The sequence below is a fragment of the Sturnira hondurensis genome, unplaced genomic scaffold, assembly GCF_014824575.4.
Source record: "Sturnira hondurensis isolate 20B ecotype Veracruz unplaced genomic scaffold, ASM1482457v3 Scaffold0000880, whole genome shotgun sequence".
Taxonomy (NCBI): Eukaryota; Metazoa; Chordata; class Mammalia; order Chiroptera; family Phyllostomidae; genus Sturnira; species Sturnira hondurensis.
The window spans coordinates 12,791,511-12,810,962 of record NW_028073511.1 but is presented as its reverse complement, the minus strand read 5'-3'; the positions used below and the strand labels follow the sequence as shown (position 1 = coordinate 12,810,962).

Here is a 19,452-nt window from a genome sequence, read left to right as displayed (position 1 = left end):
TCTTGAAGAGTGCTTCAGGGTGAATGACCAGAAACACTACGTTAGAGCTACAGTGCTCATACAGTCCCTGCCCCCACCCCAGGAAAACCCTGGCCATGTCTCCAGACATGTTTGGTTGTCACAGCAAAGAGGGCTGGTTTGCGACCAGCGCCTAAAGGGCAGAGACCAACGATGCCGCTGGACATCCTACAGTGCATGAGATCACCCCCGACAACAAAGAATCACCGTGTCCAAAATGTCAATAATGCTGAGGTTTTAGAGGAATCTCATGTGAGCATATCATTTGATAATATGTGAAGATACAAAATGTACACTGGATTTATTGAGGAGAACAAAACTAATCTCCAATTAATCTAGCAACCTAGATTTTTAAAATGCCGTAAAGACACATCTGGTTGTGATGTTCCCTTCCTGTAACTTCATCCACACCATGGCTAATTTACGAAGGCGTTTCCATGGGAAGAATTCCAAGCCAGCTTTCCCTCTCCAACACAGGTACAGTTATGGGGGAAAGGTCCTAACCACTGGCTACAGGTGACAGCCACTTGCACTAAGGCCTTTGCCACCTGGGTTCAGCAAGGAGAAAGGCAGCCCGAACCCAGAGGTTCTCGCAGTGGTCACTGAACTTCTGATTCCCAGTGGTCAGTCTTTCTTTCAGCAAGATCCCTACCGGCTTCTACATTTTACTTCTGTTTGTGTGTTGGTGATTGCAAAAATGTTTTTCAGTTAGGCAAGCACTGATTTTTATCTCTTTAATGGTCAGTATTATTATCATTTATTTTTTAGAATCAGAAAACAATCTCCCGGTGTAAGCTGCTTGAGTGGACTCATCCATTCATATCAAGAGCAAAATTCTTCAGCCCTGCTGAGGGGAGTTGAATAGACGGAAATTGGTGGGTGACCTGACTTTGTCATGGAACCTCAGGAATTTGATTCTGAGGCCAAAGGGATATTAAGCTGGGATATTAATGATATAAAACTGCCACAGGTATGTACTTGCTATAAGAATGTACCTTCATTACAGGGTAGGGTGGGGCTAAAGTAGGTTTACAGTTGTTCGTGTGGAAAACAATACAATGATTAGCCTTGGCTGGTGTGGCTCAGTGGCTTGCCGGCACAAGAACCAAAGGATCGCCAGTTTAATTCGCAGTCATGGCACATGCCTGGGTTGTGGGCCAGGTCTCTGATAGAGGGCACACAAGAGCCAACCACACCTAGATGTTTCCCTCCCTCCCTCTCTTCTGTCCTCCCTTCGTATCTTTAAAAATAAAGAAATAAAATATTTAAAAAGAGTCAAAAAGAAAAAATCATGCAATAATTAATAAATAATAATACAAGAATAAACTCTGTTTCCATGTACTCACAACTATAAACCTACTTTTGCCCCACCCTGTATTTGACTATGAAGCCTTAACTATTAACTTGCTAAGACTTGTAAAGAAATGGGTGGGGGTCTCGACTGGGTAACTTCTCTCCTCCAGAGCTGCAGCTAGACATCCCACTGAGGAATTTTAAAAGATGTCAAAACCTGTGATTTGAGTGAGTCTTTACTTAGCAGACCCTGCCCCCACCCCTCCACTCCACCCTTGTTCCAGACTGTGGCGCAGAAAATGCTCCTTCCCTGCTCCTTCAATGTTGGCTTGGCTCAGGTTGCACCCACCTGACGAGCTGAAAGAAGAAAGCACGTGATCATGTATTTGCCTGTAGATTAACTCTTCATACTGCACAGGCTCCCAAACAACTGTATTTGCTGTAGAAATGACTTTGAATGAAATCTGTACCTGGAAGGTCCAAACGACAGAGCTCGTGTGGGACCCTGCATGCTCTGCTAGATCTCGTAAACAGCGAGCGTGCGCGCACTGGGCTGCTTTCCAGCCGTGGGATGGCTTTTGGTTGATGTTTTCTTGTCCTTCATTTTTGGCAATTGACTTTTTAACTCCTAATGTGGTGGAAAACATTCATTGCTTAAAACTGACTGCTTGACCTCCCTCTCTGATATCCGAAGGATGCTTTACTGAAAGTTGTTTCAAAGGGGTGATTGGCTAGGACTGGAGACCGCCACTGCCAAGTACTGAAAAGTCTGAGCCAGTCTGTCCGATTCTGGGGAACGAGTAGTTTGAATTATCCCAAGCAGTGGAGAGGGAATGGAGAGTCCACAGTCTTGATTTATAACCACTCCAGATTTTCACTCTGAGGAAGGCTTTCAGATCATTCCAAGTTTTGCTCTAACTTTCTTTTGTGTTTCTTTATGTTTAAATCTTTTCAAAAATTTTCCTGTTCTTTCTTTTCTTTGAAGATTTTATTCATTTCTTTTTAGAGAGTGGGGAAGGGAAGGAGAAAGGAAGGGAGAGAGAAACCAGTGTGCGAGAGAAGCATCTGTTGCCTCTCACACCCCACCAGCTGCGGGCCTTGCCTGCAACCCAGGCCTGTGACCAAGCCAGAGACCTTTCGGTGTGTGGTACGATGCCGGACCACTGAGCCGTGCTGGTCCCGGCTCTCTCGTTTCTCTTCAAATCCCCCCTTACATTCTCTCTTGGTAGGTCTTGGAAAAGTGATGGATACTAAGTGTGTCCTACTTTTCATTCATATAAGGATGATTAAATCACAGCTAAATCATAATTTCTATTTTAGGGATTTGTCTTCGTAGTTGCTCTTCATTGGCTTATGATTATTACAGCTGTTTTAGGGAAAATTTTATGGTAAATTTTAATTACTCCTGGCTCAAGGACCTGTATGTCTGCCCATTCCTAATTTCACAGTGGTAACTCCCAAATATAAGATGGGCATCCTTGAAATCAAGAATTGAAGTAAACAGGCCCACAAACGATTTTCAAATGTCACGCCCCAGAGCAGGAGCTGTAGTGGGGTCTGAGAGTCCATGCAATGACAGGGAGCCCTGGATACTAACGCCCACTCTTTCAGGAGTAGGGGGTCCATACCCATCAGATCTGCAGATGAAAGAAGGAAAGAGCCTGGAGTCTCAGGGCTCATGAAAGTGCATGTTCCGACATGAGTTCCCAAAATAAAAGCATTCTCGGTGATCCAAGGCACTAAACTGAAAAATTTACAACAAAAACACACACTCAATTTTGGAAATGTATGGCTTATAGTTCATAGAAAAACTTTGATTTCTCATAGAAATATCTAAATGCCCTTTAATTTGTGAAATACACTAGGGAAGTGATTAAACTGCAAACGGCTGGTGTGGCTCAGTAGATTCAGCGCCCACCTGTGAACCAAAGGGTTGCCAGTTGGATTCCCAGTCGGGGCACACGCCTGGGTTGCCAGCCAGGTCCCCCGGGTTTGGGGCGCTTGAGAGGAATCACACATTGATGCTTCTCTCCCTCTCTTTCATCCTCCCTTCCCTTCTCTAAAAATAAATAAATAAAATCTTTTTTCTTTAAGTGCAGATAGTCCTTAAAATTTTCTAAGCAGAGACAACACCATCCTCAGCTGGGTTTACACTGGCTCTGAAATTGTATCGAGAACCAGTTTGAGGTGAAAAATAAGAGGTCTTGGGAGGATGTCCACACATACTCGATTTTATGTGTTGTGCACCAATCTGGAAGCAGGCAGCAAGCTCTGAGAAGCAGGGGCGTGGACACAGAGCCTTTGTGCTGAATTTCAATTCTGCTGGTTTTTATCTGTGGAGCCTCAGGCAGGACTTGGTTACCTTTTCAGACATCCCTTTCCTCTGGAAAGGGAAACTTTCAGTTGTCTCTCATGGGCCCTTGTATTCTAATAGTCTAGGGTTCTAGAACTGTCGGCCCAGGCCCACCACAATGCCTAGTATATATTAAACAGCAAATGACAAATACGGATTTTACTAACAAATGACTTCATTGTTTATAATCTGTGTGACTCTACACAAATTGATCTTTTGAAGTCTTAGGCACCTCCTCGTTGAAGTGAAAATAGTTAATTCCTATACACCCTGCCTAAAGCTCTATGCCGTGTAGAGCAGCTTTTCCCAAAATGTTTTCAGTGCAGTGAAAGTCACGAGCAATCGCAAGGGGTGCTGTGAAGAAAGGAAAAGAGAAACGCTAGGTTCAGCGAAGTTCCAACAGACCCTGAGCCTTCCTAACCGAACTGTGCGTTGGTGGCTCTCCCAAGAGGGAGCCGAGTTAGGCAGCGTTGCCCTAACTTATTTTTGACCGTGGAGCCTTTTTTCTGGAGTCCCTTAGGCAATTACTCTTCCTCACACCACCTGTTTGGACATTTGAAAAAAAAAATGTTTAAAGGATCAAATGCATTGATTTGTAATTATTATAAACTTCCCCAATTTTATTCTCTGCCCCACCCACACAAAGGATTTCTTGTTTATTTTTCATAATTTTATAATCTTGCCAGGATCCCTATTTCTGCAACCTGTGGGCAAATTCCTGCAACTCGTAAACCAAATTCCTTTCCTATTAACCCACTCACGTGCTTCAAATGTTTCACAATGAAATACTTGAAACATTCACGTGTTTCACAATGGTCACCATAATGAATCCTGATTCTCTTCAGGTCCCAGAAACGCCATACCCCTGTATGGGTCGCAGATACAGCAAGATTTACAGGTTAATTTTTGACAGTAGTGAATGGCGATGTCCTTACCGGGACATCAGACCTTTTCTGAGTGACTAGAATGTGCCAGACACTATAGCAGGCTCAGGGATACAGGGGTCCCATGGAAGAGCAGTGCTAACTTGATCTGGGAGAAGGGAAGCAAGGTAAATGCCCCCAAGTAGAGAATCAGGGCCATGCAGAAAAATGCTCAAGGTGCTGGGAAGAGGAAGTATGTAATCCAGCATGACCTGGGCATGGAAAACAAGGCAGAGACCCTGGCAAAGGGCCTTCTCCAGAGAAGTGCACTGTAAGATGTGGGAGGGTTAGGGCTGGTGAAGAAAGCAATCCAGACAATGAAGGCCGAGCAGGGCACCAGAGTCTGGAGCTATTCAAAGTCTGCATTTGAGCGAGCTTGTGCACAGTGTCCAGCAAGGAGATTTGGGAGGCTGTGGGTGGGGGAAAAGGTTCAGGAGCAGGGGGTCCTAAGAGGACTGGGTTATTTTGCAGGCAGTGGGAAGCCATTGGGCTTATTGGGCTAGAAAGCAGCATGATCTGATTTGGGTTTAAAGGGGCCAGGTGCCCTCAATATACCATCGCTGCCCAGTTTGTTTCATGTGTGTTTCCACCTCTGTAGCTGCATAGGTGTCTTTACAAACCTTCTTTTCACTTGTTCTGGCCACTCCTCTCACTTGAGGTTATTTTGATATCCATCTCTTCTTAGTCCAGTCCCTGGGGAGCCAGCCCAGAACTGCAGGCACTTAAATTACTCAAAACCATCATAGAGAAAAGTCTGTTTACTCCAGGCCAACCTAATATACCAATTTTGCATTTTGAAAGTTCAGATATAATTGCTTTAGGGTTTTCTTGGTGCAAGCAGCAAATGTTTGGTGTTGGTTTAGTTTTACTTTCATTAAAATGTTTACCATGTGGTCCCAGAAAGTATCATTAGTCCTGATTATAATACTTCAGAGCCTGGAATCTCTAAGAAAATTTTTTTATTTTTTCTGATTGAAAATTGAGAAGAGAATCAGTTCCTTTTACTCCTAAATCGTCCCACTTCAGAAAGAAGGTGAGAGTACCCACTCCATTCTGAACACCGGCCAGTTTTTCTGAGCAAAATGACAGGCGTTCCAACATCACCGTAGCAGACAAACGCTCTGAATCATTGTGTTCCTAAGCATGAGCAGTTTTCAGAGTAAGCCCAAGGCCAAAGCCACACCGAGTCATTAACTCACGCAGCTGAGGTACATATTTGATAGGGGGGAAAAATAAAGGTATACATAGGTTAAATAGAAATGCAGACCAACCCAACACCCCGTGCATCAACTACAAAGAGGTTACAGCTCCAGTTCAGTCAATTCCTAGTGATTTTAGCCAGAAAAATTTCTTAGCTTTTGTAGGGGGGTGAGCAAAACAAGATTAGCAAAGATGAATTTTTTAGCTCTTTCTGTGAATTCATGCGACTCAGTGCTCTCCGAATGAGCCAGCTGCAGTATAATCTTTGTGTGTTGGTGTTAGAGAGCTCACAGGTACCAGATTCTGGATGTCTTGTCGGGTACTACCTGGCCACATGATCAGGTAGTGCTGTGTTAGTCTGATGGTTTTGTCCTCTTTGTCCAGTTTTCTTGTCTCTTTAAACTTCTTGGGGCAGTGCCACCGATAGGCGCTTCCATGATCCTTGGGTCCCCTGCGACTGGGGGCAGGAATCTGCTGCCCTGTGCTTCCGGTGTGAGGCAGACGGAACCCTTACTGCACCAGTGGGCGCAGAGCTCTCTTCTGAGCGCCTGTCAGCAGGGCCCTTGCTCAGTGGGGTGGAGTGGGGAGTGGAAGGGAGAGGAGAGGAGTGGGTCGGAGAGTTTAAAAGCTGGGTAACTGGCTCCCTTTCCTGTGGTCTGAGCAAGTTAGGAACTTTTGGTCCTTGTCTTGACCCCTTAACAAAGGAAGAAAATGGCAGGTTTAGCCCCAACAGGAATTCTTGATTTAACTCAAAATCATTTTGTTGGATTGAATTTCTCTTTTCAATAACGCTTGGAGTTTGGTTTTCAGTTCTCTCAAAAAAAATAAGTTCTTGAAAAGTTGTATGTAAACCCAAATGTTGGTTGAATTGTTTTTCTGTGTTCCATAGGTAACATCCAATTCTTTTTGCCTCTGATTTGCTTTAAGATGTATCTGTTTGCTATTCTTGTTTTGCTTGGAAACATTTGTTTACCAGGAGTGACTAAGCTATTATAATTAAAGAAAACCTGGTGGGAAATTGCTTTGTATGCAACTAGACTATATTCAAAATGAAAACCAATTTTAATATAAAACATGGCAATATAGGTATTTTTGATGCCTTATTTCAGAGTTTTGATTTTAATTTGCTTGTTTTCTATAATAGAATATATTTACTTCTCAAGGCTTAAAGTTAAAATTCAAGGCTTCAATTAAAACTTGAAGTAGCTGAGTAAATTAGAATGAGGGGAGGATGAAGGTTGCCCTCTGATTGCATGGAGTTGCAAAGCTTTTGAGTGAGTTAGATGATTAAGTCTCAGTAAAAAATTACAGAAGTCATAGAGACATTAATTAAGCTCCCAAAGATATTACCAATGTGGTCATGAAATATAAATTAGTTGGATTCACATGTTGGAAAACTTAAGAATACTCCCCTTAAATTATAAGCTTCTTAACCAAGAGGAAAAACAAAGAGTTACTCATGAAAAGTTAGAAATTAAAATAAACAAAAGCTCTAGGAAAAAAAGAAAAGGAAAGAAAATATTTTGTGGGGATTTACTAAACCTGATTAAGAAATGATTGTTCTTTCTTTTACATTTTACCCACTCCTGTGCCTGAAATTTAAAAGACTCTCAGAAGTCATTGACCTTCACTTCACACCTAGACACCTTTGAGTTATTGTGACCTGGGTTTTCCTTAATTTCACTGTCACAAGGTCAAGGATGGTCAAGGATCCCACAGAGCACCCAGGTCAAAAGACTGAGCATAAATAGCCAAGAGAATAGCTGGAGTATTTTACTCCGGGGGTAATTTTCTCAAGTCCATACTTTGTCAGAATTGTTGCATTAGTAATGGTTCTGGAAACCTGGGTGCAAGTGCAGGGGCCACTGCAAAAAATGTGCAAAAGACTGTAGAGTGTAAAATGTACTGTGATCCCCAACACAAACCTCAAGAATGTTGAAATAACTAAAAACACAGAGTGTGTTCTCCAAATACAATGGAATCAAACTGGAAAATAATAGCAAAAGACAACAGGAAAATCTAGAAACCCGTGGAAACTAAACAATGTATTTCTAAGTTAATCCATGGGTCAAAGAGGAAGCCTGCAGGGAGGTCCGAATATACATTAAACTGAGAGAAAATGGGAAAGAGAGACAGACACACAGACAGTGGACATCTTTTTCCCCCTCCTCCTGGCTCCTGGGGTTGATGCCCTTGACCAGGCTAAAGGCGTCGCTCTCTCCTCTCAAACATGAAAACCTCAGCTGATCCAAGTCTACCTTGGCCTGCTTCTGCCACCCTGACAACGGTGCTTTGTGTCTGTGTAATTAAAACCCACCAGTAGATTTTACAGCCCAAGCTGTTAGACAAAGATGCACATTTCAACCTGCATTTTCATTATTTCGGAGGATAAAGCGTTATGCTTTCTATGGCATTTCTGTGAAGAAAAAAAGAAAGCCTTGTTTGGAGCTTGGATCAGAAGGCGGAGGAGAGGTGGTGGGTGGAGAAAGCAGGAGATGGGGCTGCCTGAGCTATTTCTCTCACACTGGGGCGTTGAATTTTATCCGGCTCAGAATTCCCCAGACCTTGAGGAGAGGGAGGCCTGGAAGAAGCAGACGGTCTGTTCAGCACCTGGGCCTGACTGTGCCTCTTTCCCGGAACTCTAATGGAGCTGCGGAAGGAGACTGCCCCTCCAGGGGCCACACTCTGTGACTCCTGTCCTTTCACCCCTCTCTTCTGGGCCAGCAGCCCTTCCCATTGCACTGCAGGCACGTGAGCGAAGGGCCAGCTGTTGTCCATGCCCTGAGAAGGCGGGTGGTGCAGCTGGCACGGCACCAATCACGCTTTGTTTGGCAGGTGCTTGGACTCCCGTCTTGCATTTGGCTTGGCGAGGTTTAAAGCGTGAAGTGACCACTATGTGGCCTTTCTTCTCCTGAAAGCTGGTGGCTCCTACAACACAGTGGCTCGCTCTGTGTGTGGCCCTAGGTCTGTCTAGTAGAGTAACAGCTAACGTTGATGTGGAACTTGCTCCGTGCCAAACACGGCGTCAAACGTTTTGTGTATGTTAACAGATTCCGTCCTCACAACCCCCTGTGGGGTAGGTGCTCCTGGTACAGAGAGGAAAAGGCACCGAGAGGGCAGGAACTGTATTAAGACTCACACCAGGGCATCTGCCTCCACCGGCCTTGCTCTTAGCCAGGCATTGGCAAACGCTCTGTAGAGGGCCACGTGGTAAATGTTTTAGGCTTTGTGGGCAACCCAGTCTGTGCCATCACCACTCAGCTCTGCCGTGGTGGTATAAAGTATTCGTGGACAACAATCAAATGAAGGGACATGGTTATGTTCCAGTAACACTTTACTTACAAAAACAGACAGTGGGTTCGATTTGGCCATGGGTCCTAGTTTGCAGACCCACGTTCTTCACCACTAACCTCTCCTGTGCGTGAAACCTCTCCTGTTCCCCCAGACCTGCCTTAGCTCCCGTGACATTTCATCCCAACCGCAGCCACCGTATGAGGCTTGCAGACCTGCTCTTTGCAGTGCTGTGTGGAGTGTGTTTTATCAATGTTCCTATTTCAGAGAAGAACAAACTGAGGCGTAAGAGACAAGAATAACTTGCCCAGAGTCTCAGGTTACAAAGTTCTTTGGCATGTTCTAAACTTGAATTTTATCTCAGTCAACACCAGTAGTACCCTGATCACTCCTTCTGGGCTGCCTAGAATCTTCTAGTCTGATCTTCTGGAATCTTCTTAATGAACAATGTTCTTATGCCATGGCAGGTCTCTGGAAGCTGTGCAGATGACACAGACCCAGGCCGATGCCTGAGACTGCTCAATAATTCTCTCTCTAAGAACCAGGTGGGATCTGTCGAATGGAGCATCTCTCAACCGAAGCAGGGCGTAAAGAGTGTGAGCCGTGCACCAGTGACTAATATTGAATGGTCAGAACTACTCTTGGGATACTCGGTCGTGTTACCCCTGTCACACACATGCACAGAAAGCCAAGTGACTTGGGCTCTAGTGACTGGGTGCCTTAGTGCAGCTGGAGGTTCACACACAGGGACTAGTGCCAGTCCTGGGCACGAAGAGAGGCACTTCCGGTCACAGTCAGCTTTTCCTTACTCTCCTCCCTGCTTGAGGGACATGGCCATGGGAGTAGAGGAAAGGGAAGAAAATCTCCCCAGGGCAGGAAGCAGCTCTCGGAATCCTCCTGCACCAGGGCTCTCCAGCTTTCCCACTGCTGGTAGCTTTGCATAAACCCTATTGTTCTTTTTTTTAAATTTCTTTATCTTTAGAGGGGAAGGGGAGGAGAGAGGGAGAGAAGCATCAATGTATGGTTTCCTCTCATGCATGCCCTGCTGGGAACTGGCCTGCAACCCAGGAACGTGCCCTGACTGGGAATCGAACCTCTATCGTGTGGTTTGCAGGCCCGCGCTCAATCCACTGAGCCACACCAGCCAAGGCTATTGTTCTTTATAAGGAAACCACACTGTGATAGGAGATAGTATCTCACTATCCTGCCTGAAGGATTTCCACACGGTGTCAGGGAACAGTAATATTACTTCACCCTCAGAAATTCTTGGTGAGAATGGTCCCAACTCTTATCACCAGGGGTTAGAGAAGCAGCCATCGGGCGGGACTCCGGGGGCTGAACCCCAGCTCACTGTGGTCCGGGGAGCAGAGGTTCAGTAGGCACAGCAGTCGTGTCCTGCTGCTGTGCTGAGTTCTCAGGTCTCCCCACCTGAACTGGACCCAAGTTGGTCTTTGTGAAGGCCTCTCACCTAGCTCCTGAGAGCCGGAAAAAACCTTTGTGTCTGTTGGCTCCACAGTGGTGGACAGTTGTGTCTTGTAGCTTCAAATATAATAATACTCTTTGTGATTCCCTAAGGATGTGAAAAAGACTGACTGGTTCCAAGAATGGCCAGATTCCTACGAGAAGTTCATCTACAGCGCAGAGGACAGGAACGCGCAGAGGCACCTGAGCAGCTGGGCCATGCGCAACACCAACAACCACAACTCGCGCATCCTTAAGAAGTCCTGCCTGGGCGTGGTGGTGTGCAGCCGCGACTGCTCCACCAGGGAGGGCCGCAAGATCTACCTGAGACCTGCCATCTGTGACAAAGCCCGGCAGAAGCAGCAGAGTGAGTAGGGCTCGCTGGCCTTGGAGACGAGGCTGGCTTCATTCAAAGGCTCCTGCCCAGATGGGCCACTGCTTCCCGGCACATCTCAAGGTCCCACCCAACCTTCACGCGGAAGGGTGGTGGAGACCAAGGTGTTCCTATGTAGAGCGTATTAAGGAGAACCCCATGGGGGGACTGCCCCACAGGTCTGCCGTGGCCGGAGCACCTGCATTAAAAGTGCTCCCTGGAGTTAAGGCACCTGACTCAAGGCCTCTGTTAAAAGGAAGATGCCTCACTTATAGGACTAACACTAATTCATCAGTGCACCCTAGTAAAGTTTAGGAGAAAGTTGTTTTTTAGGCTCGCCCCCTGACCTCTCTGGGGCACGGGTCCCTGTGTGATCTCAGGCAGTGCTTTGGTTTTCAGTGGGAGCAGTGGAAACCAGTGCTTCATGTTCTGTCCTTGTAGCCTGTGTCCAGGTCTTGCTCTCAGGGCAGGACCCAACATCAGTCATTCACACTTCAGTGGAGATCTGATAGCTATGTTCTCTGTCCCACATGGCTTGGGCCCTTGCCCCTGACTTCTAATCATGAAATAAAAGAACTTTTTCTTCTTCTCTATAAAGAATTTCAAGTATCAATAAATAACTAGGGAAGGATTTTCTGCTCAGAGGCACTCCCCCATCGGACCTGTGAAATACCCCATTCTGTAGGCCGTTTCCTCTGTCCTCACATGAGACTGACCTAGGCCGTTATGGTGGCCCGCCTTCCAAGGGCCAGGGGTAACGCCCAGTTGTTGGCAGTGCATCCAGCTGTGCCCAGGTGCGCCCTCCGTCCAGGAGTCCAGGCTGCCACCGCCAGGACTGCGCACACTCAGGAGTCAGCTGGCATGGCTCAGCCGGGAGCGGTCACCATCCTCTGCTCTTTTGTAGGGAAACGCTGCCCCAACTGTGACAGCCCTCTGAAGCTGCTTGCTTGCCGAGGCCACGGGGGCTTCCCAGTCACCAACTTCTGGAGGCATGACGGACGCTTCATATTTTTCCAGGTTGGGTTTGACTTAGAGTGATAACATGCATTTCTCTTTAATTCAAGAAATGTTTAGAGGACAAGGAGGAGTCTCACACCGGAGATGCCCAGGTGAAGGAGACCCGGCACCACCACAAGGCACACTCTGGGCGAGCAAGTGTCGGTACCCCACACCTCGACAGGTGCCGAGCACAGAGCCCTCGAGGGTAGCTGACTGCCTCTGGCTCGGGCCCCTGAGGGCTTAGGGATCTGATCCCACTCGGGTCGGCAGCCCTGCCTCACGTGGCTGCCTCCAGCAAACCCCAGAGTAAATTCCAGCTCTGACTTCTGCACGGCTCTGTGGACTGAAACACTTTGCTCCCCTGAGCCCCAGTTCTTTGTGACATCTGGGTACTAAGAAGTAGATGCGGGGGGTGCTGTGCACAGTGGTGAAGAGCAGCCTCTCCCAGCGGGTAAGGTAAACTGCCTGGGTTTGGATCGGTGGAGCGCTGATCACCCCACCCTCCAGAGAGAAAATGTTCCGGTTGGTAGGGGTCGCCAGTCCCAGTGCTGACACTCTTCCTGTCTCGGCTGATTCCAAGCTGTGGGCTGTTTTGAACAACCTGCTCCCAGGATTCCCCACATCTTGAACGAGTGGCCGGCTCAGCACATTTTAATCCCAGCTCACCCACGTACTAGGGGGAGTGACCCTGGTCCCATAATCTCTCCGTGCCTCCGTATCCCATTCTGTAAACCGGGGACGAGAACGGTGGTCTGTGCGTTCGGGGCTGTGCCTCAGGCTAAATGAGATCGTGGGCAGTCGGCATTGCTTGGCGTCCCTGTGAATACGGCTTTGCCACGTGGGGGAGACGGGCGGCGTGAACAAAAGCAGGCAGGCCAGAAAGCACAGGGTGGGTGTGGGAGGCACTTAAAGGGCTTAGCCACCCTTAGGGTAGAATTTTACACACCAGAAGTACCACCGGTTATTTATTTTATGCCCTGTCTCTCTTTTAAGTCAAAGGGAGAACATGATCATCCAAAACCTGAGACCAAACTGGAAGCCGAGGCAAGAAGAACAATGAAGAAAGTGCACACTCCATCTTCTTCCACCTTGAAGCTGAACAGGGGCCCGGAGGCTAAGGTAGTTTTTCCCCATGTGTGTTCAAAACATCCTGCGACTCACCACTCATTACCTATAAATGAGAGCCGTAAGTCATTTCCTGTCAGGCTCACCTACAAGCAGGCATCTGCCACAGAAACGGAACCCGAGGTTTTCCTCTTAATGTCTACCATCTCGGTAGCATGCTCTCAGTTATACGTTCTGTGTAATTTTAAGAGCGTCTTCCCTGCTACAACAAAAAAGAGACTGGAATTAGCACTTAACCTGTATTTGGCACTCAATATTTTGGTTCTGATAGAAACAAAATTAACTAAAATGATCTCTACAAATGTTAGCCTCATGCTCCACCCCCCAATTTTCTTTTCTCCCCCCTAAAACAGATCACAGCTGACTCTTCGACAATGCAGGGGTTAAGGCTGCTGACCCCAACCCCGAGCAGTTGGAAATATGCATGTAGCTTTTGACTCCCCCAAAACTTAAGTTGTCCCTTGGTTGTCCCCATAGGGGACTGGATCTAGGACAACCTCATGGGTCCCGAAATGCACAGGTGCTCCGATCCCCTGTGTAAACCAGAGTAGACCCGTGCAGGCAGGTGGCCCTCTGCAGCCACGGACTCCCGACTTCAGATCAAAACAGAGCAGGTATTTATTGAAAAAAAAATCCACAAGTAAGTGGGCCAGCACAGTTCAAACCCATGCCCTTAAGGGGTCACCTGTATTTCCTTTAGCACTCTTTACCAAGATGAAATAACAAGGCAGTTTCTGAACACAGGTCATCAGGGCAGGGGTTGAGAGGGTGTGATATGAAGTCCATGTCTCATGGGGGTTATATTGTACTCTAGGTTTATCTGCCTAATTGTGATAGTAAGTCCTATGTTTTTCTACTGTTCAGTGCGCCACATTTCTTTTCAGGGGGGCAGAAATGGAGCCAGTCCATCCCTGGAGGCTCTAAATGTACTTTGCATTTTAAAAAATATATAACTGGTGTCTCTTGTCAGAAAATGTAAGCCCCAAATTCAAATGACTGGCCCCCCATTCCTTCTCCCAGCCACCGGACATGTTGAAGGGCACTTCTTCCCACCTGCTCTTCCCTGGTCACGGCCTCTCCCCACCCCTCATCCTCTTACTAGTCAATAGTTCGACCTAAACAAGAGGATTACTTAATTCTCAACTAGATTCTTTTTCCATAATTAACTGGAAAACAATATATTTCCTCCACTTATAGAAACATATTTACCACTTCATGGTCTGGAAGTCCTATTTATGATTCAGCAAAATGAGTTTATAGAAAAGCCTTGAGAAAATAAAAATAACAACCCTGGTGTCTTGGACTCCACATAGCACTAAAAAATAGACAGGTCAAGGAGGGAAATGTGTGAGAGAGAGATCCCCTGGAAGTTGTACTGAGTCTGAGATAAGGCTTCAAAGTTGTAGTTTCGCTTTTCTTAAAACAGCACTTCCAAGTTTCTCACAGAGGCCTTTAGGATGTCAGGTTGTCCTCTAAGGGGAAAACGTTTACACGCACTCGTATCAGAGCAGAGGGCAATTCAGCACCGCGCCCCCCCGCCCCCGCCCCCGTTAGTGAGGTTAGAATGCAATCGTTGAGGCCTTTGCTGCCCAGGCCCCGGGTGGTCTGGTGGCGCTGGTCTGTGCGTTTCTGGCTTCCGCACGCAAGGAGCGAGGGGCCTCTGGCGGCCCACCCGTGGGTGCGGAGGAACTCACGGGCGCCTGGGGCAGGTGCGTCCACTGGTCTAACTTATCAACATGAACTCTTCACTTTCCTTTCCAGTCTGTTCCAGCAGAAACACAGAGTTGGGGGAATTTACCTTTAGCTTGGTCTTTCCAGGAAGNCCCCCCCCCCCCCCCGCCCCCGACCCCGTTAGTGAGGTTAGAATGCAATCGTTGAGGCCTTCACTGCCCAGGCCCCAGGTGGTCTGGTGGCGCTGGTCTGTGCGTTTCTGGCTTCCGCACGTAAGGAGCGAGGGGCCTCTGGCGGCCCACCCGTGGGTGCAGAGGAACTCACGGGCACCTGGGGCAGGTGTGTCCACTGGTCTAACTTATCAACATGAACTCTTCACTTTCCTTTCCAGTCTGTTCCAGCAGAAACACAGAGTTGGGGGAATTTACCTTTAGCTTGGTCTTTCCAGGAAGGCGTCCAGTTGCCTGCTAATGACAGTGGACATTTAATGGCTAACGCCCCCCTGCAGAAGACACCGAATGAGGGCTTGTTTAAGAGTTACAGTTTAGGGGGAGCCACTGACCTGGCAGACCCCACTGCTTCCATGTGCCCTGCTGAGCTCTACGAGAAGTGCAAAGTGCCCAGCAGTCGGATCTACAGCGCTGGAGACCCGCTTCAGCCTTCTGTCTCTGGAGTCCGCGCTGATTACAGTGATCTGCAGACCTGGAATAAAAACGCCGCTTTGGGAAGAAATCCTTTCAGCGACAGCAGTTGCCCCGGTTACGCTTTTCCTCAGGCCGGCTGGTCTTACGATTTCTCCCCTTCCCAGAGCTCCTTAGAACCCCTTTCCCAGCAGATGCCAGTGGAACCCCCTGCAGCCAAAACTAGCTCTCATCCATCATGGCCGAATCCAGGGCCTGATCTTTATGAAGAGAAGGTGCACGTTGATCTCAACAGCTACTACCCTTCCACCACGGGCCACTCGCCGCAGGAAGACCCATTTCTCTTTACCTACACCTCTTACCCACACCATCAGTACTCGCTGCCAGGCAAGAACGGCAAGTGGAATTTTGATGAAGAAATGAGGTATGTGGGTTTGGAGCACTACAACAGTGAAATGCTTCTGAATCTCTGTCCCTTAAGATGATCTGTGTCTGAACCCTCCTACTAAGTAGATCTGTTTCTACTAACCCTTCTATCGTTAGTAGAAATATGATTTGGTGCAGTCATCATGGAAAATAGTATGGAGGTCTCTCAAAAAATTCACAGTAGCACTACCATATGACCCAGCAATCCCACCTCTGGGTTTACGTCTGAAGCAAACAGCATCACTATGTCACAGGGATTGCCAGCGCCCCCATGGTCATCGCACCATTATTGACTGCAGCCCAGACGTGGAAGCATGCCCGCCAACGGGTGAGTGGATGAAGAAGTCATCGTGTATGTAGATAAACAATGGAACACTATTTAGCCATAAAAAAGGAAGGAAATCCTGCCATTGGTGACGGCATGGGTGGACCATGAAGGCATCATGCTGAATGACATAAATCAGACACAGAAAGATTGACTTACACGAGGAATCTGGAAAAGGAAACCCAAATTCTAGAATCTGAGATCAGATTTATGGGGTCCAGAGGCAGATGGTGGGGGGTGGGGGTGACTGGGCAAGTGTAAATATGACTTCTGGATGAAAGCCTCTACTCAGATACATGTTTTGCAAATACTGTTTCCCAGGTTTTGGATCCTCTGTATTCCATAGCTAGGAAGATTTTCCCTTGTATTTTCTTCTAGAAGTTTTTATATTTTCAGTTCTTACATTTTGGTGAGTGGTCCCCTTCTAATTAATTTTTGTATATGGTGTGAGGTAACCAGGGTTAAGCTTCATTTTAGTTTTGAATGTGGATATTAGATTATTTTGGAAAGTTTTATCATAGTCTTTGGTTAAATTTATATCTAGAATTACTGCTTTTATGAATTGCTTATAGCTGGGCTGTTTGGTATACTATAATTATATTTCCTTTTTTTTAGACAACAGTTAGTTTCTCCTGGAGTTAATAATTGTCTCATTATGTTGCTTAATTTCCTATATAACCAACAACAGTCTATCCTCAAACACTGTCCAAGCCATAAAAGTCCTTTTGTTTATAGTAACACATATTTTTCTTAAAATACTGCTCTATTGGCTTCTAGCTTCCAGAATTACTGTTGAGAAGTCTGAATGTCATTTTGCTTTCTAGTCCTATAACTATGGCCTACTCTCTCTTTTTAGGTGCTTTTAGGATATTTTCGTTACTATGATTAATTGAAATATCACGATAGTGAGTGTTGGTGTAGGTCTTTTTATTTTTTATTCATTATACAAGACATTTCTAGATACTTTTTACTGATCATCCAGAGCTTTCGGTTCTGAGAGACGCTCTCGTTTGTTTGTTTATTTTTTCAAAAATAATCGTCACTGTGAACATGGCTATGGCACCGGGGCCTTGAGGTGGCACCGTCTGGTCCCTGCACACCAGCCTCGATTGGCTCTTGGTGGGAAACTGACAAAGAAGCATAAATGTGTAACGACATAAAGAGGTACTGGCACGGCAGGAATCAGCGATTCTGTGCTGGAAGCTTCGGGAGATGTTGTCTACTGCAGTCTGCCTGAAGTTAGGACACACCTGAACAAACAAGACAAATTTGGTGCTTTGGGAAACGGGAAAGCTGCTAGTGAACTCCGTCCTCCTCTATCGGAGCGATAACTGAAATTCGTGAAGCTCTTACAGAAAAACCAGGACTTGTCAACAAATCTTGTTGTGACGCTGGTTGGCAAGATGACACTGAGTGACCCTGCAGAACTGGACACTCTAAGGAGTGAAGAAGTGCATGAGAAATACATAAAATCGACCAAGGAGCAGAAATGGAACCCCCCCTAAATAAAGTAGTATGCAACAACTTAATCTAGCATAGTTCTTTTAAATTAGTGGTGGAGAGAAGATTTAAAATAGCAACTTTTAGCAGTACCAATGGAAAAAGAAACTACTTAGCACAATGGTACTGGGAGAAAATATTTAACTTTCTAGTGATGACAGATGGACACAATGTACATCTTTGTCCCAATACCCTATAATTTTTAGGCTAGGCTACAGTTACAACATTCAGAATTCTTGAAATTATCTGTGGTATCAGCTAGTTATAAGATTATAAAATTCAAGGATAATATTGTCATAAGCCTTATATAACTTGCTTACATCCATCTCTGGATTTGGGTCAAAATACTTAATAATCTTTCCATTGGAAATAACTGGTGGTGGAGACGTCTTTATTTGTTGAACAATGTCAGGTGACAAACAATACTACCTTAATTTTGTAATACGCTGTGTTTGCTGATGCTATTTTTTTACAGTGAAGCATTGGTTTTGTAGGAAAATAAGTAATAGTCTAATAAAGTATTCAACTACTTCATTAAACATAATAATTGCCTCTTCCCTCTTTTCTGGTTCTCTTTTTGGAATTTCTCTTCGTGGGGTGTTGTATGCGACCAGTTTTCATGGGCACCTACTGGTACAAGCGAACCGGCTTGTACCAGTTCACCTGGGTGCAGAGAATGTTACCAGACATCACACCTGACTGAAGGGATCCAGGTCTATGAAGGTCAAGACAAGATACAAATAGAAAAGCACAAAAGACGACAAAAAGTGGGAAGACAGATATTCCTAGTTACTACAGCACTGGAGTGTATGTTTTATGACATCACGGTCCGTGTGTGTAACCCAGACATATCCGGTTTAGCACATGACTCAGTGCAAGGCTCCTAGCAATGCTCAGTGTGTGTAACTAATAGAGTGCCCCAAATGTAAAGAAATATCAAAAGCTGATCAAAACCAGCAGTGGAGACAATTATTCTGACTTCAGTGAACAGGTAGTAAGAATAAAATGTCCAAAGTAGGCACATCATAAATCTTTTAGTTCAAGGTGGCAGAACATGTTGGTGCTTTTGTCACCTCTTCCTGAGATCTTATTAAATGTCAGTAATAAAGTACAAAAATATAATTAGCTCGTGAGCCAAGAGAACATAAGGGAGATCATATGTCAGAGATGGCAGCAAATTTCTGGGCAGCGGGAAGCGGGTGGGATGCATAGTGACCTCCACCGAGGAGGCTCAGAGGTGAGATGGCAGAGGCAAGACTGGGGGTGGGGGCAGAGGGGTGGGGAGTGTCACGTCAGGGAGCTGAAAGGTAGGAATGAGGGGAGGGGGCGCTGTGGACAGTACCAACACTTGGAGCTCCTACAGATCCGCTGCTACCAGTCAGGCCCTCTCTCAGCAGGCCTTCATTCAAACACAGAACCTAGGGAATAAAAAAACATAAAACTCAAGAATTGTCTCAGAAGACATGGGATCATCTATTCTAGGAGAACTAAAGCTTCTGCTAGGGTACTTGCTCCCAAGAATAAACCCCTTCTCATGCTTGCTTTTCGGGGACCAAGCTCTGAAGGCACCCCAAAGCAAAGACTGCCTGCCTGGCATCTATCTGGTCTTGATGCTGGAAACGTGAGCCTGCAGATAAAGAGAAATAACCCTTGCCCTCTATGTGGCCCTGCAGTGACCTAGTTCCATGGACTCAATAATGTGTTCAGTGTTCATTGGTTTCCAGCTGTGGAAACCACATCCCTAGTTGATGTGGCTCAGTGGATTGCGCGCCAGCCTGCAAACTGGAAGGTCACAGGTTTGATTCTTGGTCAGGGCCCATGCCCAGGTTGTGGGCCAGGTCCCCAGTTGGGGG

At 46.3% G+C, this 19,452-nt stretch overlaps 1 protein-coding gene across 1 annotated transcript; it reads left to right on the top strand.

The window, feature by feature from the left end:
* The first annotated feature begins 913 nt into the window (after positions 1 to 913).
* On the top strand, positions 914 to 16,432 carry GCM1 (glial cells missing transcription factor 1). The gene is made up of 5 exons (XM_037056200.1): positions 914 to 988; positions 10,654 to 10,906; positions 11,817 to 11,929; positions 12,905 to 13,030; positions 15,099 to 16,432. The coding sequence occupies exons 1-5, from the start codon at positions 914 to 916 to the stop codon at positions 15,831 to 15,833; spliced, it is 1,302 nt and encodes a 433-aa protein (XP_036912095.1). The 3' UTR covers positions 15,834 to 16,432.
* The last annotated feature ends 3,020 nt before the right edge of the window (positions 16,433 to 19,452 follow it).

What these genes read in the sequence shown, in the direction of transcription:
- GCM1 (XM_037056200.1), top strand. Translation starts at nt 914, where the DNA reads ATGGAACCTCAGGAATTTGATTCTGAGGCCAAAGGGATATTAAGCTGG. An exon ending in ATGATATAAAACTGCCACAG is followed by an intron (nt 989 to 10,653) that starts GTATGTACTTGC and finishes TGATTCCCTAAG; the next exon opens with GATGTGAAAAAGACTGACTG. An exon ending in ACAGGGGCCCGGAGGCTAAG is followed by an intron (nt 13,031 to 15,098) that starts GTAGTTTTTCCC and finishes TTTCCTTTCCAG; the next exon opens with TCTGTTCCAGCAGAAACACA.